The sequence below is a fragment of the Coenobita brevimanus genome, chromosome 76 (assembly GCF_032717465.1).
Source record: "Coenobita brevimanus isolate Jiangsu-jjx chromosome 76, ASM3271746v2, whole genome shotgun sequence".
In the NCBI taxonomy this organism is placed as follows: Eukaryota; Metazoa; Arthropoda; class Malacostraca; order Decapoda; family Coenobitidae; genus Coenobita; species Coenobita brevimanus.
Window position 1 is genome coordinate 26,549,337 of NC_137029.1, and position 27,547 is coordinate 26,576,883.

Consider the following 27,547-nt stretch of genomic DNA (forward strand, 5'->3'; position numbering starts at 1 on the left):
ATTCTAATCATCCTATTAACTAATAGGTAACAAGATGATGATGATGATGATGATGTGATGTAATCTGGGACGTGATCTACCCATCATGACTCCTTTGTCCCACTCACTTTTTCATTTTTTTCCTCATATCCTCTTTCAGACTACACTGCGGTAGGTTTTTTGCATATATATATATATATATACACAGGGGTATATTTAACATCATATATATATATATATATATATATATATATATATATATATATATATATATATATATATATATATATATATATATATATATATATATATATATATATATATACACACACACGGGTATATTTAACATCAGTTTTCCCATAAAGCGTGGTGTTCCTTTCCACTTTGTTCTGGCAGTTTTGGATGTAGAGTTTGATGAGCGGAGGAGAGCCTTCTTTACTAAGTATCCTTGCCTTACTCTGATAGCCTGTCACAATCTTGTAGGAGATGATTAGCATGAGTCGACTGGCATACTGCAATTAGCTCCCTTTTCCATATGTGATCTTACTTTTTCCTCGCACAGAATTTTATAATATCCCGTCTTAAACTAACACACAGACGTGTCCTCCCTGACCCGAATTAATCTTACAGATGCCCCGCGGTGTGCCACGGCTCCGGCAGCGGTGGGGGCGGCCTTGGGGGAGGCGGCTAACGTGACCTGCCGGGTAGAAGCTGACCCAATTTTCGTCACCTTCACTTGGTCTTTCAGTAACGCCGCTTCGAGGGGAAGAGGCACGGAACTATCGTCGCATCTGTGAGTTCACTGACAATGATTTTTTCTTTTTTTTTTTTGTTACAGTGGATTTTACAAACCCTTTCCTAACTATTGTTTATGCGTCTTACACGTTTAATGTCCACTGATATGCTTATTCAATGTAAGTCGATTTTGACAGACTGACTGATTAAAATAGTGAAATCTGAGAACGTAAAGCTTCATCAATAATTACAAAATATAACACAGATTACACTGGTAACTTTGACTGCAGCACTACCACTTCTACCAGCAACACCCTCCACCACACTAACAGCAACATCTGAAATCCCACATCGCTATCACCAACACAACCTACAGCATTAACTACAAAAGCAGCTGTTCCATAATACGAAACGCCATGATTTGCAAGCCGAGCAGGGAACAATACAGTCTACAATATCTCCCACAAAAACAGCTACACACTGGACAACACTCACAGGACACCATCATCATCTACAACACTTACAACGCATCATCATCATCATCATCATCATCACCACTAACAACCTATCATCATCACCACTCACAATCTATCATCATCACCATCATCATCATTGAGACACGTCCACACTGCTATAAATGTGGTGGGTGTGGTTGAAAAAGGAGAAAAGTAAGAAATCACAACATATATTACATGACCATTCATTGTTGACCACCACATTCAAAACACCTCCACCACCAGCACCACCACCACAGCCACCGCCACCAGTCCTCCTCATCATCATTATCATTAGTTCTAAAAAATTTTGTGGATTAGGACTAAAAACAAGAGCAGAACAAGAGTAGGATAATTGTCATGAGTCAAAAAAAAAAAAAAAAAAAAAAAAAAAACACTGGCATCTCGCAGGGGTGTAAAAAAAAAAAAAAAAAAAAAAAAAAAAAGAGAATTATGATCAGCATATCCCGCAAAAATAGACCACATAATTTATTCCCTCATCGTAACACTGGGTAAGTAGGAATAAAGCAGCTCGTGCAGTATTACCCTTAATAACAGCCTGGGTGTCATTAGCTCATTTAAGACCCTCATTATACCAGTAGCATGGCCATCAAATTACCCCGGGGAGAACCACTTATGTCGTGAATGTATAATTGCCGTAACTACGTACTCATAATTCAACCAGGTACTAGCCAAGGACTCCCAACAGCCCTGCACTGACCTATCAATGAAACTTTGACCTAACATTGAAACTCTGACCTAACAATGAAACTTTAACCTAACAATGAAATTTTGACCTTACACTGAAACTTTGACGTATCACTAACACTCTGACCTATCACTGAAACTCTGACCTAACAATGAAACTCTGAGCCAATATTGAAACTTTTACCTAACATTGAAACTTTGACCTAACAATGAAACTCTGTCCTAACAATGAAACTTTGACCTGACAATGAAACACATACACCATCAAGTGAATTTTTTGTCTGTTTTTACGATACCAACAGACGATTTTATTCAATTCTGGACTTAATGAAGGCTACATCAAATTCCTCGAAAAGTCTCTAAAAGCTGAATAAAATAGAACGTAAAAGTAAAGGAGTAAATTAAAATGAGTAAAAAATAAAGTAAAAACTAAAAGAGTAAAAGGTAAAACACTCCTTTGTACTGAAGTATTTAACCCAACCAACTGGAACCAGAGTCGGCAAAAAGAAAGAAAGAAAAAAAGATAATGTTTTTGAGGAGAACTTGTTATCAAGGAAGTAAAGTACAACAAATTGGAGAGATAAGATTAGGGTGGAGTCACTTTTCCGTGATATAGAGGGTGGCAATTTGTGAAGGATATGAAAGGAGACATGAGTGTAAGACGAAAAATGGACTGGCTGAACACACGAATTTCAAAACCAAGAAAGCTAGTAGTAGTAGTAGTAGTTATGGTGGTGGTCGTAGTAGTAGTAGCATTAGTAGTAGTAGTAATGGTTGTGGTGGTGGTGGTGGTGGTGGTGGTGGTGGTGGTGGTCGTAGTGGTGGTGGTAGTAGTAGTAGTAATGGTAGTAGTAGTAGTAGTAGCAGTAATGATGGTGGTGGTGGTGGTGGTCGTAGTGGTGGTGGTAGTAGTAGTAGTAGTAGTAGTAGTAGTAGTAGTAGTAGTAGTAGATGTCGTGGCAGTAGCAGCAGCAGGACTACTATACTATTACTACTGCTATTACTACTACTACTACTACCACCACCACCTTACTGTGAAATTATAACTAAGGGAACAACGTGATATTACTTTACACATTCCACTGCCACTCAGCTGACCTAACTATTTAACTTATCACAGAAATAGCATAAAATAAGTCTTTGGGGCACTTAACATGGAACTGTGGTGGGCAGACGAGTAGATTTATACTTGTCATTGTTGATTTGTATGGTACCTGTCACATAAAATCCACGACCCCCACACCCACATCTACTGAGAGACTAATGAAGAAGGTACAGATAATGGCAGTGGCGGTGGGTTTTGGTGATTTTGTCAATGGTGCTGCAAAGATACTATTTCCACACTGGTCAATACAAACAGCTACACCAATATACTAACTAGGCTTGTACTTTAAACTAAAAAATATAATCCGGTGTTTATATCCCAGGTGAGGATGACAGAGGCTGAACACGTGAAGATAACTGAGGTCCCTACAGTATGTCAATTTTAGGGACGAACAGGCTAGGATAGGGAAGAAAAGAAACACTAAACCGGAAGAGAGTGTAGAACGTAATAAAGAAAATTGCACAAGATTTACAGTGCTAAACATGTATTTCTTTTTTTTTTCGTGGATAATATATAGTATACTTACCACCAATTCCTTTGTCCCCTGCTACCTTTCCCTCTCCCCTTCCCTTTCCCTTCTACTGATTTCTTGCTCCGCCCCCTCCCTTGCTTCCCGTCTGTCTGTCTCATGCATACAAAACAGTAATATGTGAGAAGCTTTGTCAGCAATTTCGTTAACTGACAAAAAACAAGAACAATCTCCTCTCTCTGTCTCTCTCTCTGTCTCTGTCTCTCTCTCTCTGACTGTAAAATAAACTAGACGAAAAGTACTCGGAAAAAACAGCACCACCGCGCCCGAAATTTGACCTTAACCAGTGACCTTGACCTTTGATTCATTTTCACCACAATCGAATAATTTCTTCACAGACCCACACGCAATGTATGTGCTAATTTTAATTTGTATGATCTGGCATTCGTGATATATATTGTTAACCGAGATACATAGACACATAAAAAAAATCGACCTCAGGAGCTATGCCTTCTGTGTCATTATTGTGTGTGTGTGTGTGTGTGTGTGTGTGTGTGTGTGTGTGTGTGTGTGTGTGTGTGTGTGTGTGTGTGATTGCTAATCTGTTTCTTGCTCGTGCCTGGGATCGAACTAGCGTCGTTTTGGACAGCTGGCCACTCCTCCAACCACTACACCACCACCTTGCCCCATAGAGATTAAAGTGTGTATTGCAGTCGTGGCGCTGCAGAGAGAATGAACAGGTGATCTATTTATCGAGCTAATTAAGGGATTAAGGCCAATCAAATCACCGGCGTCAGGGAAGTAGAAGATAGCCGTAATCAGGCGGTCCTCAGAGGTCAGTCTAATTAACATATTCCCATTTTTAATTAACTTATAATGAAGCAATTACGCAAATCACCCCCATAAAAATATTTCATCAGAGAATCATCTTCCCGGCCTGAATTAACCCCTTTGGAGCCAGGACCTCCTTTTGTTGTGTTATTTTTGCTGCTTCAGACGATTTTCTTCATTTTAGGGGTGATTTTTTGTAGACTTTTTTGCAGTTTAATCTTGCTACCACAGGGAGATTTCATCCAGGCAAGGGGAGATCTTACAGATTCCCTTATTTTTCTGTTGGAGTTTATTCTTGCTGATGTCAGACGATTTTTTTCAGCTGAGGGGGTATTTTCTTGTACAAGTCTTTTTGGCAGCTTAGTCTTGCTCGCACCGGACGATTTTATTCAGCTCAGGAAAGGTCTTCTGTAGATTTTTAAAGATAATTCTTCCTTCAAAGACGATTTTATCGTTCTCGGAGAGCCTCCTGGTTGTGAGTGGGTTAATTAAGGGTAGATATAACCCATTTAGTTCCTCTCTCTCTCTCTCTAAGTTGAATAAAATCGTCTGGCCTTAGCAAAAATAACGCTGAAATGACGTCCTCGAGCTCAAACAATAAACAAATAAATAAATAAATAAAAATAAAATAACAGAATAATCAAATTAATACCTTTAGAGATTGCGTGAGAGGAGGGAAGCCAAATACAATCAACGGGGGTGGTGGTGGGTCAATCGGTGAAGGGATGGTCTGACGGTCATAGGATAGCAGCTGTGACAAAGAAGTTATAGATGAAAGAAGCGAAGACAGAGAGAACGTCCTGCCTTTATCATCATATCGAGAGTGACGTGTGTTTGCGTCATGGGATGGTGTGTAGGAGGGCTGGTGGGCCTCTGGGAAAAGACTGTCTACAGTAGTAGCATATCTATCTAATTATCTATCTATCGATCTAATTATCTATCTACCTGTCTGTTTATCTATCTGTCTATTCACCGTGTGTGTGTGTGTCATTGGCTGGTGTGTGGTAGGGCCTCTGGGAAAAGATATATCTATCTATCTATCTATCAATTTATCTGTTTATATATCTGTCTATTCACCAGTTTATCTACCTAGCTATCTACCTGTCTGTCTATTTACCTATTTATCTGCCTAGGCCTATCTGTTTATCTTCACCTATCAGTTATCAGTCTATCTATCCATCTATTCATCTATCTATCTGTCTGTCTATCCATCAGTCTATCTACCTACTAATCCACTGACTGATCTGTATCTACCTATCTATCCATCCACCTACCAATCTACCCACCTATCTATCAATCTACCTATCAATCCCCCAAGTCCAAAAATAGAAGCAGGACATCCACCAAGACTGACACAGGGGAAATTAATTCATCTGTCAGCCTGAAAGAGGGGAAACTGCGAGAAAGTTTGTTGAAGCATATGTCTGAGAAAACAAACGACAGAGGGCACCTGGACGCCTCAAATTAAATTCTAATATATTCCTGAATTCTGATAACCTTTGTGCGGCGTAACACCTTTTGGAAAGTTATGTAAAATTCCATGAATGACAATAGGCCGTGGCAGAGAGTGAGGTTTGGGTGCTGAAAGAGTGATGATGATGGTGATGATGACTATGGGAGGGAGTGCTGATGGTGGTGATGGAAGGGAGTGTTGATGGTGGTGATGATGGAGGAGTGTTGTTGATGATGGTGATGATGAAAAAGGGTGATGATGATTGTGATGATGGGAGGGAGTGTTGATGATGATGGTGATGATGGGAGGGGGTGTTGATGAAGGTGATGATGGAAGGGAGTATTGATAGTGTGATGATGACGGAAGGGAGTGTTGATGACGGTGATGATGAAAGGGGGTGGTGATGGTGATGATGAAAGGGACTGTTAATGTTGGTGATAATGGAAGAGAGTGATGATAGTGAGATGATGATGGAAGGAAGCGTTGATGATGGTTGTGATGATGGAAGTGATCGTTGATGGAGATGACGATGGAAAGGAATGCTGCTGCTGCTGATGATGATGATGGAAGAAATGTTGATGATTGTGATAATGGAAGGGAGTGTTGATGATCATGGTGACAGAAGGGTGGGGTGAAGATGCTGCTATCAACTACACAGGATAGTCCGTATATTGCGCCTCCTTGAAACACACTTCGTTGTTTCTTGTGTGTTGTGGAGATAGTTCAGTTTGAAGGTGTGAGGGGCGCAGATATTTTGGCATCCTCATGAAATAAACAAACCATGCAATCAGTTATAAAAAAAAAAAAAAAACTGTAAAGCATAAGAAAGGGTCGAGGGAGTACAAAATGATGAAGGGTAAAAAATGGCAACGCTAAATGAGCAGTCAGAGCATCACACGAGAACTGTTCCACCACTGGCAGACGCAATATTTGGACAACCTGTACTTCCCTTCATTACGTCACCACCACCACCATAATAAACAAAAACAGCACCACAAACAGCATTATATTCACTACCACAATCACCATCCCTGTTGCAATCGTCAGCGTTACTACCATCACCACCACCACCACCACTTTACCAGTATCAATCACCACAGTCACCGTCATCATTGGCACCACAATCACTGTAATCACCACGATCACACCATCACTAATACAGTCACCACAACCACCATCATCACCACCACCACCACCACAGTCACCAACTATCATTACCACTACCAATATCCCATTACCACTATCAACAATATAGTGAACACCTTCGTTACCATCCTCACTACTGCCTTCACCACAACCACCACCACTACTGTCATCACCATTATCATTACAACTGCCATCACTGTCACCACCATCATCACCATTCACTCATCGAAACTCACTGTTATCACTAAAATTATTCTGAGAGGACACTTGAGGAAATAGGGATCTCTCTCTCTCTCTTTCTCTCTCTCTCTTTCCTTATATATGTAGATACGAAAAAATATCGCCACAAATTTCGCTTGAAGCTTCCCTGCACTGTTTTTACAAGGCGATCAGTAAATAAAACACCAGCCCTTAATTTTCTCTCTATTACCCCCACTATTCCTACCATCCACCCTTCTTCTGTAACTCCATACTTCATTCTTATCACCCTATCTATCTACACTCGTCTTTCTGTCGTGTCTCCTTATTTCCTTCCTATTACGATCTTTCATCCTTCTTCTGAATCTTATCTCCTTCACATCACTCCCTTTATCTTCCATAACATATTCCTTCCTGGCATTTTTTTTTCTTCCTTCTACCATCCATCCGTCTTTCTAGTGTGTCAGTTTCTTCCCTTTCTTTCACCATTTTATTTTCTGTCCACCCGTCTTTGTATCCTATCTCTTTATTCCCTCCATATCACCCTATCTTTCTTCCGTTTACTTCTTTCCCTGTCTTCTTATTCCCTTCCTCCTATCCTCTCTTTCTCCCGACTACCCTTCTTTCCGTCGTCTTCCGTATCTCCGTATTCATCTCCTTCCTTTGTTCTCTCCCTTCGTCTTCCTCCTCTTCCTTTCTCTCTCACTCTCTCCTTCTTTCTTCTCATTATAGTTTATTATGATCCCTGATTCCATTACCTGCCAGTCTTGGTTCTCTTTCCGACTCTCGTGTTGCTTATTTTCGTTCCCGAGTTGTCATCTTTTTCCCTCTTTTCCCAGTGTTTTTACTGTTTTTCCCTGGCTAAGGATTCTTCATTTTCTCTTTTTTCCTCAGTATCCCTGCTTGGAACCTAGACCCAAGGAAGGGAATATACAGATACAGAGTGATAGTTATAGACAGGGGAAAAAAAAATACTGGATTCTGATTTGTAGTAGGTGGGGGTGCCTCCATCCACGCACTCAATTTATTGCTGCCTTCAAGTGACTCTGCACGGAGTGACAAACCAAATGGTTTACTGTAACTTAAGAAACGATTTACTACACTCAGTGGTATCCATATAACCAATGACGCCTGGTGGTCTTGTGGGTTAAGGGGCCTCGACTGGATTGGATCTACAAAGGTTTACATCTGAATGTTGGTGTGGATTTAATGCTCAAATGATGCCACTTAAGGTCTAGTGTGACTTGTCACCCTCCCATTAAATGTCGGGACTTAGTAACTTAACCCAGAGCCCCTACGCTCCTGATGGGGCAGAAAAAGATTAGATCATGTTTTGAAGAAATTTTAGACAAAGAAAAAAAAAATAGTTCAATGGTCAAGATCAAAACAGGGGATGGTGTTGTCTTGTCGGGTATGCGTTGCCTGAGTGGTCTTGTTGTCGTGGACCCGGACTCATCTGAACGTGAAATCGGTGGACTGCAGTCTGAAGTTGCTCATCTGCGGTCCACCTTCCTCCTTGCTGGGGATAGGGAAGGAGAGGACGGATGTTTTTATAGCCGGGCTGCAGAGTTGTTGTCTTGTGGGGGGTTTACCGTTTCTGTAAATTATACTTTAACAAAATTCAAATATTCAGACTTTTCCCCGCCCCAGCCTGCAATCCAACTAACGTGTTTCGAAACTTACTTCATTCACTCGGCCACCACCTCCCACCTTCTCTATCACTGACCTTCTTTTTTTCTATTTTTTCCATCCCCCCCTCCTTTTTTTATTTTTTTTTTATTTTTTGTGACATTGAAGCTCTCTCTAGCCCTTTCATGTTTCGTGTTTTGTTCGTCCATTTCCTCCCTTCCCTCATCCGGTGTATCCCTCCCTTCTATTTCTGTATACGACTCCCCTCGATGTTTCGCGCTCTAGGTAGCTAGTCTAAAAAATACCAAAACAACGTAAAGCTAGTAATGTTCGTTCACCGTAACCTGGCGGAGATTGTCGTCCTTTTGCAACGTAATTCGCGTGTCTCAGTGGCAGAATAAGACCACACTGCGGCTCTACATCTTTTCCAAAACACCCCTTTCATGATGAACACCATACTTTTGTGTTAATCCCCAGATACATCTCAGCAGGGAAGATGGTGAGATGCCAAGTGTAGATCATATTACCCTCTTCATTCCAGCCACCCAGTTTGTATTATATTCCTGCCACTTTCAGGGAAATTTATCTGGCTCGGAAGCGAATTTTCGAGTTTGAGAGATTTATAATATTTCGATTAACGTCTTCCCACCTGGGGACGTAGCTGGTGAGGGACGCTTTACCCAAAATTATCTCTGTAATTTCTTTCCCCCTCCCCCTTTTGACGTTCACCTGTACAAAAAAAGAAGAAGTATATATCTCCTGTCTTCTTCTTACCCTCTGCTTTTTTTTTTTTTTTTTTTTTTTTGTCGCAGGTACACTACGGAGGGGTTAGAGAGTGTGCTACGGTACACCCCCCACTCAGTGAACGACTATGGTGTGCTCTCCTGCTACGCCAACAATTCACTGGGCAAGCAAGAGGAACCGTGCACCTTCACTATCGTCACTGAAGGTACGGTGACATTCTTGAGGTACAGTGATCCTCCTCTTACACTTGGGGATATAAATTCGCCCAAGATGTCACCACTTCCGCTCTTTATTTATCTTTGCTGATTACTTTTTCTCCGCTTTTCCCTTTCCGCTCTTAGATATTTTTTAAACACTTCTTTTTCTCTCTGCTGGCTATTATTTCACCTCTCTTTTCATTTCTCCGCGGTCTACTCGTATTATTCACCACTTCTACTTCTACATGTGAACTATCATGTGCTTGACAATATATCACTACTACAGAATTCAAGATATGAATTACCTTATTCAAAGAATCTGAGCTTCACATCTTCAAGAGACTCTTAGTATAGATTCTGTAAGCTATTTGAAAAACGGAAAGAATCGACTAGCATCTGACATGTTGCATATTTTTGTATAATAATAATAATAATAATAATAATAATAACAACAACAATAATAATAATACTAATAAAAATAATAATAATAAATAATAATAATAATAATAATAATAATAATAATAAACAATAACAAAGAAATCGTGAACTGAAGAGAATCTGCTTTGTGACACGCCCAGCAGGTCCCCCCGAAGGTGTGACAAACTGTTCTGTATTCAACCGAACGGCGACCACTGTGGATGTGAGGTGCTCCCCTGGCTTCAACGGAGGCCTCCCGCAACGATTCCTACACCAGGTAAGTATAGGATGGTCCAGGTATTGGCCAGGTGCGAGTTCTGAGATACAAAGGTTAAAATATCGACACTGATAATTTTTTAGTTGTAATGCAAATCGTGTATTACAACAGATGTGAAAATAGCTTTAAACATTTTATCAGGTACTTGCAAAATAATTTAATGCTTCGATTTAGCCGTATAGGAAAATAATAAACAATTTTTCAAACACAGTGAAGAGATGGACGGTCTTCGATACTGTACTTTCCTTCCTAATTTACGGCAGAAATGAAGCAAACTCGTATTGCTGATCACGAAGTACTTGATATTTTGTCAAAAGTTTTTACACTCGGTATGTTTCTGTTTCAAATGTCATATATGCTATTGCTATGAAATTCATAACGGTCGATATTATGATCAAAACTCTTTAGTATGATATCTAAATAATAAAAAATTCTTGGTGTCACATGAATTTCTTACCAGCTGATGGAAGACCTCTCGTAATAAAGCGGTTTGAATAATCTCCATTAATTTACAAACTCACTACAAAGACGCCATTTCAGCATTTCATAATAGTTACCGTCAGAACATTACATTCAGCATACGGGTTAATCGAAAACATACTCATTTCATCTTAAGCTGGCCCAGATTTTTGTTTTTCTCGGAGGTCGGTGGCAGAAAAAGACAATGCTACGGCTCTACACCCTTTCCATAGCACTTCTTCGTGACTAGTATCATTGTAGCGTTCATTTATTAATAATATTCAGCAATCAACGTAGAGACGACAATTTTAGGCCAAGTTAGAGTAAACAGAAAATAATACTGCTATGGCCATATAATGATCGTCTTTTTTTCCGTGCACCTTCTCTGATAATCCGGTAATGATCCTTTACCAGCTTAATTATGCAAGAAACTTTATTTTTTCTTGACCCCCTTTCCGCTCCTCCTAACAAGCGGTCCTAATGATCATCGTTGTTATGATAATCTTTTTGAGGCTAACAATGGCGGGACTTCCTTTCCTCCTCTCGGCGCCTTAACTCCGGCCCTAACTCGCTATATCTTATTATAATGAAGAATAAGGAAAAATAAGGTTGACTGACTTATTCACAGCGTCTGCTCACTTAAGACATGCACTTTCCTCCCTAACGAATAACGATGATGATGATGATGATGATGATATAATAATAATAATAATAATAATAATAATAATAGCATTTACAATAATCAATGGGCAGAGGAACATACCAAGCCTTTTTCAGCTGAGGAATATTAGCCAACAGAGAAAAGTACGGTGTAGAAGACGCAAGAAATCAGGCGAAATTTTCTCCCCGTTACTATAGATCAGAGTAAGTGAAGGTAAAAAAAAAAAATACCGTAAAAACTAATAATAGTAAAAAAAATCGTTAAAAAAATCTAAAAATTGCAAGAAGAGTAAAAATCGTAAAAATAATCATAAATAATTTCCAAGCTGAATGAAATCGTCTGGAGATGACAATAATAAGAATAAATAAAAACAGAAAAAACGTCCTTGGGCTGAAGGGCTTAACTATATAATGCAACAGTTAGGACGCAAAAATAGCGATAATCCTCTTTTCAAACTTCGTAAAAAATAACGAAAACTTTCAGTCGAGTTCAGCTCCTAAGTATTCTAAAGTTTTACTACTTAAGCGCATCTTCCCAAAATTTATCGTCCAGGAGGAGTATTTATAGAGGGTCTTATAATATTCACCAATTCTTACGATAAATATGTTCCTTTATCAGTTAATTTAAGTCAGGAATAACTTTGTTTGGCTGTATTATTCATTTTATTCACTCTGGCTCGCTTGTAAAGTGTTTGGTGGCTGTATGAATGAAGATTAAAGTATACACACGCGGTTTTATACATGGCCTAAGCTTCTGAGAGACGAGATCAAAAATTTGATTTGGTAGAAAGAGCAGCCAAACAATGTTGACTGAGAATGACAATAGTGCAAGAATAATTTACAAGGCTGAAATATTGAAGGACATTGCTAAGACCCACAGAAAGTGTAATAAAATGCTGTTGAAATATGCTAATACTGTACATACCAGTAATATTCTCCTGTAGAAAGTGTGCTACTGTAGAACTGTATTATTGTAATGTGCTAAATTTCGTGGAAATTATGACTGACACCGAAAGGATGTGTTAAATACTGTGGGAAATGTGTTAAATACGGTAAAAATGTACTGTTTTCTGTGGAAAAATTGCCAAATGCTGTAGAGAATTGATATAAATTGTAGAAATGTTCTATAAACTGTAGGTTATGTACTAAAGACTGCAAATATTTGCTTAATATGAAATAAAATGCGCTACAAACTGCAGAACATGTACAAGACGCCGTAATTTGGTTTGGTTTAAAAAGCTGGTCGAACCTTCTTGAGTGAGGAATTTGAAAGTACGAAATACCTTACACGTAGACTGAACTGCTAAAGGAAATATTTGCTCTATACGGCAAATTAGTTTTGTAAGAGGAATCATCGAACCTTAATAAATGAGAATACAATTTTAGGAAAATAATTTAGAGTGGACAAAAATCTGTATGGTCACCATACGCTGCCCCATCAATAATGAAGGGGCCCGAGGTTAGGCTCATCAGGCCTGATATTAAGGCGAGAGTGATCGGTGGATGGTGGTGGTGCAGTCAGAAGCACGCTCAGCAGGCACCCATGAAGTCGCGAACTCGATTCCTGGGCCAGTGATGAGATTTCTGGGTGACTTCATCTTTGCCCCACTTTGAAATAGGAACCTGGGCTGTAAACTGGACGGTTGCATTTCGTGGTCTTGGAGAAAATGGGGATAGTCCTGATGACCCACGTGCAGTTAGCAGGCATTTAATTTTAAGCCCTCTTCCTCTTGCACAGGTAGGCATAATTTACCTTCTGCAGGTGTTAGGAATTTAATCATAAGCCTTTTTATACACGTACAGGTTCACATAATATTTTCTGGTGGGCCAAAATTAACTACCTGTCAGAATTACCCACACACAATTACCAGGTATTCATCGTAAGCATTTTCTCTTCCTCCAGGTGCACTTATTGTCTTCGGGGGACCTGGTTCTCAATTGGACATCCAGCGAGGCGTCCTTTGCGGTGGGCTCCCTGCTGCCCGGAGAGGAGTATGAGGTGTCTGTCAGCGCCATCAACACGAAAGGGAGATCAGCCCCCCACCGCCTTCGCATCCACACCTTGCCACAGGGACACGTGAGCATGAGTGAGTTAACAGAGGTGTTTTGAAAGAAAGAGAGGAGGAAAGGAAGGAAAGAAAGTGTGTGTGTGTGTGTGTGTGTGAATAATTTTTGGTTTTTGTTATTGTGGCTGTATAATTAACTTCACATTTCCATATACTGAGCGCTTTCATAACATTCCTCCACCATCTTTATATCCTCTCAGTCTCCTCTTGCGTCCTTTGTTTCCGTTGTGCGAATGTTATAAGCCTCTCACTCTACCTTTTCTTTACATAAGCACATTCTGCACAGCCCCTTTCAGCACACAGTGTCTTCCATCTGTGTCATTTTTCACTTAAACCATCTTATGCCACTTTACAGACATAGGGATTTCAGAATTATGTATCACTGAGGCCTGAGTATTTAAGAGGGAGATATGCATGTCTGGTACAGGGCCACACGGAATGAAGTGTTTTGTTGGGATTGACTCGATGTTACTCATTTATAAGAAGAATAAAGTTTAACCGATGAACACACCAAATCGCAGCGTGATCGAGAGAGAGAGAGAGAGTACTGTGTATATTACTGTGTGCTTGAGCCTTCCAGTTGGATTATTTGAACTCGAACGTCAGTGTTTATTGACAAAGTTTCATCACGGTCTGTGTTTGGTTTAGCAGACACCAATACATCTCCACCCGGTTTCCAACCTCTCTCTCTCTCTCTCTCTCTCTCTCTCTCTCTCTCTCTCTCTCACACACAAACACACACACACACACACACACACACACGTATCTATCTATCTATATACGTACACACAGTATGTAGTCTGTGTGTCTGTCTGTCTGTATATCATTCTGCTTATCTACTTTTCTGGAATGCGTATCATAGCTTCTCTACATAATTCATTTTCTTGCGCAATCCATGTACAGTTTGCATCAAAAGTTCTGTCGCCTCTCCTGCTTTTCTGGCCATGCACTTCGAGAATGAGTGAGGTGAGGCAGCAACAAATGACACTGATGAATTCATTTAGCCTCAGATCAGTGTCATAAAGGTCGTTTGCTGCAGGTACACAATACTCATTTTATAGGTCCATGGAGAAAGAGACGAAGAGGGCTTTTGATGCCAACTGTACCAATGAATAATAACAGAACTGGACATCGGTAATTATAATTCAAGGATGGTTACTGCAAAACGCACGGACAAATACATATCCAAGAATCGATTGATCTCTCCACCCATCGACTGCGTATCTCTATCTGTTTTCGGCATGACTCTTGTTTTGCTGGTATTGTCACGGAAAAAACAAGAGAGGGGCAAAAATCGTTTATCCCCCAACCGTGTGTACAGAGTCACAAAAAAAGGTCACACAGCATTTGCGGTCGAATGGAAAACACTTCATGAAACGCGTTGTGTGTTGCGGGATCAGCTTGGATGTGTTGGCCATTGACGAACACACACACACACACACACACACACACACACACACACACACACACACAAACGTATACAGCACATGTACATTATACTGCACACCATGAGTAGATGGATTATTATTAGTAGTAGTAGTAGTAATACTAGTAGTAGGAGTAGTAGTATCATTATCATCATCATAAGCACACACACACACACACACACACACACACACACACACACACACAAAACACCTCCCCTACACATACCCCCCAAAAACACACGCGCACACAGTCAGCGGGAGAACAAAAGCCTGAACACAGAGCTTGTTTTGCGAATATAATACAATAATGTTTTTGGAGAGCTTACTGCGTTGTGTGAGCGCTCCAGGGCCCAGGGATTCAGGGCGGCTTCGGTGAATAAAATGAGCGGAAGGTGGATCAGGGACGTGTTGCAGATCGAGGAGGAGAAGGTACGAAAACTGTGAGGTGGAGTTGGTTGAAGTGGATCGCTATTTTCGTCCGGAACTGTACATAGGCAATTGATATCCTTTTTTTCCCTCGTCTCGAAAGTAAAAAAAAAAAAATCTTACTGTCTCGAAAGTGTGAAAAAAAAAAGTGGAGAATGGCCCAGAAACATTGTGGGTTGAGCGGAGCAGGTGTAAAGATAGTATGAAAACAGATGAAATTCGGAGAGACAATATTTTTTGGTTTATTGTTACCTTTGTCCTGAAATTGTGTAACAACCCAATGAGGTCTTGCTAAGGTAACTAGTAATAATTAGATGGTAAAACTATTTACTTAAGTTTACATAGAGAATGCTGAAGTTCGGTAACTTTTTCTCTGATACGTTTGCAATCACTCCATTTTGCTTATTAATCTTAAGTACATTAATTTTCGGAAACTTTTTCATGAGGACGTTTGCAGTCAATGTATTTCTTTATCAACTATGTATCAAATTTCTGTAATTCTTCGGTGAACGTATTGTTCTGTCTAATCTTGTCTTCAAACTGTCAATATCTTATGAAATCTTGCCAAACTAACCAATAATATACAGGTACGAAAGTGTTGAAGAAGTTTGTATTGAGAGCATGGGTAACCCTTTCTTACTTTTCTCTCTCTCACTTGTTTGCCATAAGAGGATATTATTATATCCACGACAGCGAAGAGGAAGGTAACCCCAATTGGTTTATGTCCTTACTGAAATGCAAACTGAGAAGTACCGTACATATGACTGACCTTTTTGCTTTGTTCCTGATAGTTATAGGAAGCTGACTACAATGTATACTCATTATACTTTAATCTGGCCTAAAACTGACATCTTCATATTTTGAATGCAGAGCTGTAGTAAAAGAACAACACTAGAATATGGTGCTAGTCATGAAAAAGTGCTATAGAAAGGATGCCGGGCAGTAACATTTTCTCTTCCTGTCGCTGAGCTATGTGATAAAAGCAGCAAAAGGACGAAATTCTGTACCAAAGTATGATGAAACACCTCTGACAATAGCTCATCCTCACAGGTATTTTGAAAGTGGTCATTATAAATTTAAGTCTTACCTACACCTTCGAGTACTCGGCTTTGATCATACGTGTCTTCATTTAGTTTTACACCCATCTTCTACCTCGACCCCTGCCGGAGGAAAAGAGTGGCATGGACTTCACACCCAATGATGACCTACTTTCCATACCTTGACTTTAACCTCGTTTTTGTCTTTTTGTAGCTCATTTCACGTAGATCAGTGGCCAAAAAAGACAATGAAATACATCTATATCCCTTTCATTGCACTTTTCCTAACTAGCATCATAATTATTCTGTTACTGATCTAAACAGCTCTGCCTTCATGACTGAAGTGGCAATTTTAGGCTAAGTTAGAGTCAAATGGAGTCAAATGAGAATAGTATTAGGGCGTCAGTTAGAAGTTTTGTCAGAATACATGATTGGCAATTGAGAGTCGTATTTTGAGTGAAACCGCAGACATAGTAGCTTCTCTTATCGATTTATTATGCCTTATACATCTTCCTTTTCGGGGATTATGGAGAGAGTTGAGGGAAGTTTTGATAACTTAGTCGCTCCCCCACTCAGTCATGTCGGTGCCATCCCATGAAGGCACCCCTCTCCGTTACCATCCATCTGAGTACAGTAGGTATGCTGGTGATATGTTTTTCGTGTATTTTTTATGCCTTCCCTTTCCTGGTTCTAAATCCAACCCACGCCATTTATGAATGTGGGAAACAGGTTAAGGACGATGGCGGTAAAGATATGTATAAAAAAAAAAAAAGTAAGTAAAAACCAAACTCCCCTCATCAAGAAATGCAATGGCCTTATGCATCCCAAGCATCTCCTTATTTAAGAACTCCACGCCACTATTTACGTGCAGTCGATAGGCATTTTCGATTCTTTTTTTAATTACATTGATAAAAGTAATGATAGAAAGAACACCATCCTCTTCCTCCCCCTCCTCCTCCTCTTTCTTCTTCATATATTCTTCTTTTTCTATTCTTCTTCTTCCTCCTCCTCCTCCTCTTCTTCTTCTTTAGTAGGATAATAGTAATGATAAGACCTCCCCGCAAAAAAAAAAAAAAAAATACCTGTTTGCTTCATCAAGACCTTTACAAATGGCAGTCTTATGCATACAAAGCGTCTCCTCATCGAAGAACTTTATGGCGGTGCTCAAACGCAGTAACGCTGAGTGGGTGGAGGATGATTGGTTGGAGGGTGAATGGGTGGGGTGGGGGAGGAAAGTGTGGTGAAGCTGGTGTGTCGGTACTCTGGGTGCAAACATATGCTTTCCTTCTGGGTACTCCGACATTGATGATAGAAGCTGTACTGTCGGTGGCAGAAGGTCGATTCATATTTCACCTCTTCTACTTCTCACTTTCCTTTTTTGGCTAATATCCCCAAGCTGAGAGAGGCTTGGTATACGTCTCTGGTCACAGATTTCGTTTTCTGATACAATGCGTCAGGGAGGAAATGACGGACGCACCTCAAATATGAAACAGACGCAGGAAAGCAGTACTCGAACTTTTCTTCCCGCCTGTACAATTCCCGTGCGTGAGCTTGACAGATGTTCAAACCTCAAATACAAACAAAGCCTCATGTATATGAATCTGATCTACCAGGGGATAATAAGCTCAGGGCAAGGGAGCTTACTCAAAATTACCAGCTTATGCCCTTGTCGGCTGATTGTCAAGGGAGAAAAAAGTTAATTTCGTCAGTTTGTCATGCTCGGAATAAGCTTCACTTTCGAGGTGGAAAGCTCGGGACTTTGTAGTACTCTTAACAGCCTGAATAATAATAATAATAATAACAATAATAAAAATAATAATATTTACAAGAACAATATAACTCACCACTGGTGTGGTGAGTGAATAATACAGTAATAATAATAATAATTATAATATTGACATGAACAATATAACTCGGGACTAGTATGGTGAGTAATTATGAGATCCAGTTTGGTGGTCTTGCTACATTTCCACAACAAGGCGTAGTAAATCATGGAAAAAAAAAAAAAAAAAATCACCTCATCTTAAAGGAGAAAGAGGGTTAATATATGATAATGATGTTGATGATTATAACACCTTATCTTAAAGTGGAAAAGAGGGTTAAGATAATGATAATGATGGTAATGATAATGATGTCGCCTTATCTTAAAGTGGAAAAGAGGGTTAAGATAATGATAATGATGGTGATGGTGATGATATTACCTTATCTGACTTAAGGTGAGAAAGAGGGATAAGATGATGATGATGAATCTCGTGAATGGACGGCGCCACTCCAAGAGGTGTTCCCGCATAAAAAAAAAAAAAAATGGTTACCGCAGGGACATGGTCAATTGCTTCACGTATAAACTATTTAATTCAGATTAGCAAAGATCTCCAGCTAATAAAGGATCATCTTCTTTAATCCAATGACGTATTTATAAAGGATCATCTTCTTTAATCCAATGACGTATTTAAAATCTTATTCTTCGGGCACTTTTTTTTCAGCTGATGACAGGCTTTTCGAACTGAAGGAGTTAGACATAGACCCGCATTCTCTTTGGCTAAAGAAGCTCCGCAACACCTTTTCCTAACCGATTTATTTTGCTTATTATAGGTCATGATCTTCTTTTGTGTTGTTTAAATGATCTAATATCGCCACACCCTGCATACGTAAGATATCAAATTATATTAACCAGTCAAATCCAGAAATAAATCGCTGTGGAAATGGTGCTTGGGAAAATAAGAGCCACAGCCTTCTTAACCCGTTCACTACTAGAAATCCACAATGATGAGTAAATTCGTCCGGTGTTGGGGTGACTAAAATCAAAATGAAATGAATGAAAGGAAACTAAAATGAAAATGAAGTCTGAAAGAAGGTAGGAAGGAAATGCTTAACCCTTGAATGCAGTGATGTCGTATTTAATTTCATTCTTGCTTTTTCCAGACCATTTAGTCCAATTTTAAGAGACTCTGAAATTGGAGGGGACAGTTTTAGCCCCCATTAACGTCTTCATTTTTTGAGGAACTTCCTGACAAACAAAATAAATCTAGTGGTAGCGGAGTAAAATGAATGTGTCTAGACAAGAGAGAGAGAGAGAGAGAGAGAGAGAGAGAGAGAGAGAGAGAGAGAGAGAGAGAGAGACACACACACACACACACACACACACACACACACACACACACACACACACACACACACACACACACACACACACACGGACCGAATTTTGAGTAATGAACCCCGTGATGTAGCTCTCTGTTCACGCGATCGGAAAGCCGATGGCGCGGAAGCATTCGACAGCGGCTGAATACGGCTGCTATCGACCCTGACATTACTCACATTAAAGGAGCGAGTGCGGTGGAAGAACAGGGGGAGAGTGAAAGTGAGGTAGGGAGAGAGTGAAAGTGAGGTAGAGTGAAAATCAGAAAGTGTGACGCTGAAAAAGTGCGAAAAATATAACAGTGTCAGATCCTCCCCGCAGAAAAAACATGAGTGGAAATAATGACATTCAAGAGATAAAAATGTGAAAGGAGGAGTGAATGAGAGAGAGAGAACGTGTGAAAATGTGACAGGATGAAATTGAAGGTGGAAGAGTCTATCTATGTATAGCCCGACGCCCTAATCCCGCAAAGGGTGGCCGCAGACAAAACGCCTCCAAGTCACTCTGTCACCCACCATTTGACTACCCTCCCCCCAACTCACCCCCCCCCCTCCCTCATATACCTCTCAACTCCATCCCTCCACCTCATCCTCGGTCTACCCCTCCCTCTCCCTCCCTCCACCTCACCTACATACACCCTCTTAGTCAGTCTTTCATTCTCCATTCTCTCCACATGTCCAAAGAGACAGTGGAAGAGACAGTGAAGAATAAAAATGACGGCGAGTTCACAACAAAACAGTAAAAACATGTGAAGACAACACTGTGATTTGAGAGAGGTGCTTATTCATCTTCTGTTCTTGGCATCTCTAGGAGATTTGAATCAGCCTCAGAGATTTTTTTTTTTTTTTTTTTTTTCCGCGTCAGTACTAGAGAACTCTCCTAAGGTCAATAAAAGTCTTGGAGCAGCAAAAATACACTAAAAATACAAAAAAAAAAATTACAGAAAAACTTTAATGTGTAAGGAAGATGCAAGAACAAAGAGACCATGCCAGCTTAACCTAATCCAATCTAACCAACCCTAACCCAACCTAACCTAACCTAACACTAAGAGACCTTTGTCACATCAAACTCAAAGGTCCGTGGCTGACTAATTCATCCATCTGAAGCCGAGAACCGCAGTTATCGTAGTCAAATATCTTCTATTGACTGACTGGGTAACTTAACATCATTTCACCTTAAGTAACCCAACACAACCCAACCCAAACCAACCTAACCAAACCGGAACCTAACTTTACCTACCCAAACCTAACCTTATCTACCCAAACCCGAACGAACCATACCTAACCTAATCTTAAGGGACATTTACAGAATAAAACCCCTAATCCTGTGCCTGGCTGATCCGTCCTACTATACCAAGAGACGTCAATTATCGCATTAAATTCCCATGTCCTGAGTGACTGGGACCCTCATCACATCACCAAGTCTGGTTGAGGACGAACTGTTTAAACTGGAGACGTCACTAGGTTCTTTACGATAATCCAATGCAGCATTTCAAATTAGGTTAACATTTATAAGACATTACGAGTTACTGGACTCTGTGGCATGAATAAAAAAAAACTTGCATCTTCACATGTCAAACTGTTTGCAGGAAGTAAATCTGTGTCAACACTGCATGATTATCGTGGATACCGTTTACTATCAAGTATTCTGAGCAAACTACCCAAATTTCGTGGAAGGCCTTCATTATGAAGTATTATTTTGCCAGTCATTCGGCCAGTACGCTGATATTCGGCGTTTCACAGTCTACCATCGGCCACAATCACTGTTAACAAGGTTGACGGCAAGATCTTGGCTGATGTGCCGTCGCTTAGGATTCCTGTGACCAAAGAACACCTGTAATTTTTCGTCCTCCAAACGAACTCTTTCTATCTTAATGTTGGGTAGACTTTCAAAACGGAAGGGTTGGGTACATCCTTCATTCATTCTTTTACAGTCTCCCCCAAGCTGAATACAATCGCATGGAGGTTGAGAGAATAAGGTAAAAAGGAAGACAGAGGACTGAAGGGGCTATGTCTTAAATCATGAAGGAGAAGGGAAGGTCCTTTTTTTTTTTTTTTTTAGGATCTGTGAAGCGTTTTTTTTTTTTTTTTTTTTTTTTTTTTTATCAGCCTGCCACTTTACAGAGAGAAACTAACAACGATATAGAGGACATATACACAGATAGTTAGACGGTAGGAGAGACAGATAAAGAGATGAATAGATAGAGAGTTACAAAGATGGGTATATACATAGAGTCAGAGAGCTAAATTTCTACAACTAAGAGGGAGAGAAAAGACAGACGGATGGATATATGTACAGACAGACAAAAAAAGAAAAAGAATAAAAGAAAGAACAAAAGAAAGAAAAGCGGATATAACAGATAAACAGACAGATAGATAGATAGACAGACAGACAGACAGACTGACATATAGATGGATGGATAGATAGATAGACAGGTAGATGGAGAGAATGACAGATAGACAGACTGAGACATACTGTGGATAGACTACTAGATAAATCAATCGATAGACAGACAGACAGCGAGATAAAATATTAGCGTAGAGGCCTGGGCAATGAATTTCTAAAGGTGACAGGTATGGGACACCTCGCCCGGTCAGTGGTCCCAGGTGAGTCTTTCATCATTGGATACCTGCGCAGTTTAATCTTCATCCCCTATTTTTACATCGTGCGAGTATGTTTTTCTCCACGCGTTCTTTCCTCTTTTTATTTCCCTTTTCTGTCTCAAGTTTCTCATTTCCCTTTTCTGTCTTGCTTCTTTTTTTCATCATCGGATACATGTGCAGTTTAATTTTCATCCTCCCTTTTTTTTTTTTTTAAATCTTGTTCGAGTATGTTTTTCACACGCTATTTCACCCTTTCAGCTCTCTTTTCTGTCTTGGCTTTTCTCATTTCCCTTTATTGTCTTTTTTCAATTTCCTTTTCTGTCTTTTTATTATTTACTTTTCTGCCTCTTTTTATTTTCCTTGTTTCTTTACTTTTGTTTCGTTTTTGCGTCTCTTAATCTCAAGCTCCGATGATTCCGTCCAGACTGAATGAAATCGTCTTAGGTTGGCCGGAGTTCAATTCTCGAGTTGTCCCGACCTTGAGAGCGTAAACCCCTTCAATCTTGTGACGACTCTCTCTCTCTCTCTCTCCTTCTTCTTTCTCTTCTCCTCCTCCTCTTGCTATCTATACACTTAATCCTCCTTTTTTAGCAACCAAATACGTTTTTTCCACTACATGTCCTTTCCGTTTTTATTTTCCTCTCCTGACTTGCTTTTTCCACTTCTGTGACCTTTTGCAGATCTGGAGTTTCCCTGAGCTGAATAAAATCGTCTGGTGTTAGTACTAGCAGCAGTAGTAGTAGTTGTAGTTGTAGCAGCAGCAGCAGCAGTGATAGTGGTAATCCCTGGTTCATCTGAAACATGAACCCAGTGGACTGCAGGCTAAAGATGCCATTCTGCAGTTCACCATCCTCCTTTGCGGAATACGTCAGTAGTTGAAGGACGTCTGTGTAACCAGGCAGTTGGGCCACACAGTGACATCGGTGCCACCACCTGAAGGCGTCCCGTCCCAGCACTGGTGTGTGTGTGTGTGTATATGAGGTGTATGAATAGACCTCACAGCAATCGCCGCTTCGGATTTTTCAATGCCTTGCGCGTGCCATTCACCAGAGGATATGCAAGATTAATACATATACAGATACTGCCGGGTGCTCGGGCTGGAGGCGGCCATCAATCTTTGCAAGCGTTCCACCCCAACGACAGTGTAATATGTTCATCTCAAGCTGGGTATAAATATCGGTGTAATTAAGGGGAAGCAGTTCATTGGTAACAGGGGTGTTTGCCAGAGTGAGGTTGAGTAGGGAGAGGAACCCATTTTGCCCGGAGATAAGCAATTTGGAAGAGTATTTTTAACCCCTTTAGCTAGAGATCTCTGAATAATGTTAAACGATTGTATTCAGCTCACAAGAGACTTTATAATTTTATATAGCTACTACTCGACGGTTTTACTTAAATTACACAAGACCTCAAGAACTCAGATGGACAGGAATGATCTCCTTTAACCCTTTCACCACCAAATAATTTCCCTAATCTACATGAAGTCATCTGATAAAGAAAGATGAAGTAAAAATCGGCGCCATCGTACTGAAAGCATTAGATGTCAACTGCACCACAACAATAATACTTATAATATGACTTTAGTAGATGATATTCTTTACTTGTAGGCAATGCACATTAAATTTCAAGTAGCCCATTTATACTGTATATCACCACCATTAACCATTTCATTACTGGATGTCATTCTTAAGACAGGTAATATATGGCGGTACCACGAATAAAAGGATGATGGAAACTGTTCAAATGTTAATGGAAATTTTCTGTAACCCTCACACCACGAAAGGTTTCTCCTGACATGAAGAAAATCGTCCTGTCATTGCAAGAACAAACGAAAAAGACGCCATTGTAGTGCAGGGGTAAATAAACGTTAATGACTGTGTAGTCCAATATCGATATAGGAATATTTTTACCTGCATTCCATATTACGACCGAACTGTTTCCGTTGAACTAATGCTATATTTTCAGAGCCAGGAAAAACAAGCATTATGTGTTCTAATCCAGGGACGTTTATATTATCTCGTTTCCCGGAGAGAGGAAAGGGGAATTACCCAGAGCTTGGTTTGTCTATTTGCGTCCATCAGAAAAAAATATTGATTCTCCTACCACTCTGTGAATATAGTCTGAATTCAGTTGCCAAGGGAGAGGGGAAACATTCAAGAGGTGGCAGTGGAGGTGGAAGGGAAGGGCAGACATGTAAAGCTGAATTCACAAGTCCGTGGTTCAATAGGTGGCATACTGATAGGACGTGAGAACAATTGTAAGTTCCTCTAAACGACTGAACGTCTTGTTAATCGCCTTACGATAATTTCTTAATGGCAGCCAGCCTATAACGTTCCTTAAGCACTCCCGTCTTCATCTAAGGAGGCTCGCTTTTCTTGCTGGATAAAGAACAGACAATAATTCGTAAATATTCATCACTACATCGCTGCCATTTACTGACGCAGGTAGCAGGCAGGGTATCCAAATTCGTTTCCGTGTATGCCAAAAACATTACCTTGCAACAAAAGAGGGGGGTTACCAGGGAGGGAGGGGGGGAGACATGACCCTGCAACAAAAGAGAGGGGTTACCAGGGAGGGAGGGGGGGAGACATTACCCTGCAACAAAAGAGAGGGGTTACCAGGGAGGGAGGGGGGGAGACATTACCCTGCAACAAAAGAGAGTTGTTACCAGGAAGGGAGGGGGGGAGACATTACCCTGCAACAAAAGAGAGTTGTTACCAGGGAGGAAGGGGGGAGTGGACAGTGTGTGTGTTATCTCTTGTTTACTGACTGTACCGCCAATTAGTGAGGCATGTCATCGGGATCATCGTGTCAGATATGAAAAATTTCCTTTCGTGTCAACTCTAAAAATTTTTCTCTACCAGTTTTAACCCCTACACTTTGGTGACGACTCCCCTGTTTTTGGTCTGCGTATTCCCAGACGAGTTTACTAGCTACTGGGAAACGTCCTTTGGTCTGCGACAAAACACAGATAACCCCCTAACCCCCTCAGTATTATGTGTTCATTATTGTTTTTTGCAACCACCAGACGATTAAATTCAGCTCCGAGGAGATTTTTCGAATTCAGGATATGAGATGCAGTGTACTGTATATTAAATTTTCGGTGCGATAGTGAGTTTTCAAAACAATTATAGCAATCAAAATACGAAGGGAAATCTGTCGTAGGGAAGGAGGCAATCCAAAATATGTTTTAAAATTTCGCTGATGAAAATATTACAAAGAATATATTAGGAATGTATTAAAGGTACAGTACATTATTAATATAAAATTTTCAATGCATAGCTACTCAAAACTGAGTCAGTATATTTATCTCCGAATAATCACTGCTCCATCCCCATAGGAAATGCTGTTACAGACCGCGTATTAAAATCATTCAACTAGATATGGCAGCAGTAGTGGTATTATGAAAGCCTGCAGCATTTAATGGGAGACACAGATGTGACTACGCACCAGAAAGACTGCACGAGTAATTCTGTTCCCTTTTCCATTTTTCCAATTATTTGTGGTCATCCCTCAGCACTTTACTTTCATCATGTGTACTGGTGTGTGTGTGTGTGTGTGTGTGTGTGTGTGTGTGTGTGTGTGTGTGTGTGTGTGTGTGTGTGTGTGTGTGTGTGTGTGTGTGTGTGTGTGTGTGTGTAGTGTTCATCCCTTCACTAATGACATTTTATATTCTGTTCATGCTGTTCTAGATTATATGTGATAATGAATATCTTGCCTGTTTCACAGGGCACTCTGATGATAGTTCTCCCAATATCATATTATATTTTTCCTTGTTCTCTGGATCCTGCTTTATTCCACCCTTAAGCAAAAAAAGAAAAAAAAAAGAAGTAGAATGATAATGTAGATTTCCTTTTATCAAGATAGCGGAGTTAAATACCGTGGTCTTTATTAATTTCCTTCATTATGAGGATGCTTGCTTTAAGATGAATAAAATCGTCAGGCAACATCAAGAGAATATACAAACAAATAAAGATCTCTGACTGAAGGTGCTATTACAACTTGATATCAGTAATTAAGAGACGGAAATTAGTTATGCAAAAGGTGAACTGTTGATTACATGGTCACGATATCGAACCCAACTATTGCAGGGATGAGTTTACATGAGAGGTACCGATGCGTTACTGAAATAGGCATGGCGCTTTTTCATCACAGTCTGTCCGGTGATGTAGGAGTGTGATGATGGAGAGATAGACGACCACTGCAAAACTTCTCATATTGGATGGCTGGACGAACCTTCAAAATTTTACCTCTTTTATCACTTCATTCGTGGCGTTGATAATATAAAATGAGGGTATCACAGGGTCGTATTCTTGGTGGGTTTGGAGATTTCGCAACGCAGATATCTTACCGATTTATTCTGGAAATTAAATCACAATATCCTTCTGTATATTACTGATGCTAATTATGCCGATATTAGAACCATATAGGCAACGTAGGAGAGATTATTTAGATACAGTAGGTAAAATAAATAGCTTACGAAGAGGTGCTACGAATACTTCTCTAATCATGATACTTCCCCCCCACCCCCCACACAGGTCTACCATCGCGACCGGAACCTCAGCGTGTGGTGTGGGTGTTGGGCGTGGTGGTGGGCGTGGTGGCGGGCGTGGGGCTGGCTGTTGTGGGCGTGTGGTGGGCGAGAGGAAGGCGAAGCTCACACACCTTACGTAACACCGAGGACTGTGTTACCAAGCTCAACAAGCCCGATGTTACAGGTATTTGGCGGTGTGTGTGTGTGTGTGTGTGTGTGTGTGTGTGTGTGTGTGTGTGTGTGTGGTTATTTGTAGTTAAATGGTATATGGTGATGGTGTGACGGAGAGCATAAAGCTAAAATTTAATACAAAAAGAGAACCATCACAAAACAAATCAGAAAAAATAAATTACTTCGTTTTCATTCTTACAAACAGAAGCATTTAATTAATTTTTACTGCATGTGACACTGAGTTCCCAAAGAAATGTGAGCGAATATAAGCGTTATAAGGATGAGAAAGATAAGTAATTTTGTCAGGTTTTGTAAGTGAAGCGAGAAATTTAGGGGAAAAAAAAAACTGATGTGCAGATGATGATGGTGCGATGTATGTGGGAAGGAAAGTGTAGCTGATAAAATTATATGCAGTCGTTAAATGAAAATAAAAGCTATGAAAAATTAGAGAATGCCATTAATTTATACATAAAAGTAAGTAATGCATAATAAAAACACATGCTCATTTTATACTGTAAGTGAGAAAAAAAAAACTATGAAAAATAACAGACACACTGGCTAAAAATATGACGTCTGTACCAGAAATATATTGAAAAAATAACAATGAAAAAAAGAGAGTAACGGTAACTAAAAAAAAGTAGTGCAT

At 40.1% G+C, this 27,547-nt stretch overlaps 1 protein-coding gene across 1 annotated transcript in view; it reads left to right on the forward strand.

Annotated features, from left to right (window-relative positions):
• The window catches only part of LOC145408203 (neural cell adhesion molecule 2-like), a 684,210-nt gene that overhangs the window by 636,620 nt on the left and 20,043 nt on the right, over positions 1-27,547 (forward strand). The window contains exons 11-15 of the mRNA XM_080278958.1: positions 610-772; positions 9,560-9,696; positions 10,267-10,382; positions 13,405-13,588; positions 26,735-26,914. Coding sequence (XP_080135084.1) covers positions 610-772; positions 9,560-9,696; positions 10,267-10,382; positions 13,405-13,588; positions 26,735-26,914 — 780 coding nt within the window. The remainder of the gene's footprint in view (positions 1-609; positions 773-9,559; positions 9,697-10,266; positions 10,383-13,404; positions 13,589-26,734; positions 26,915-27,547) is intronic.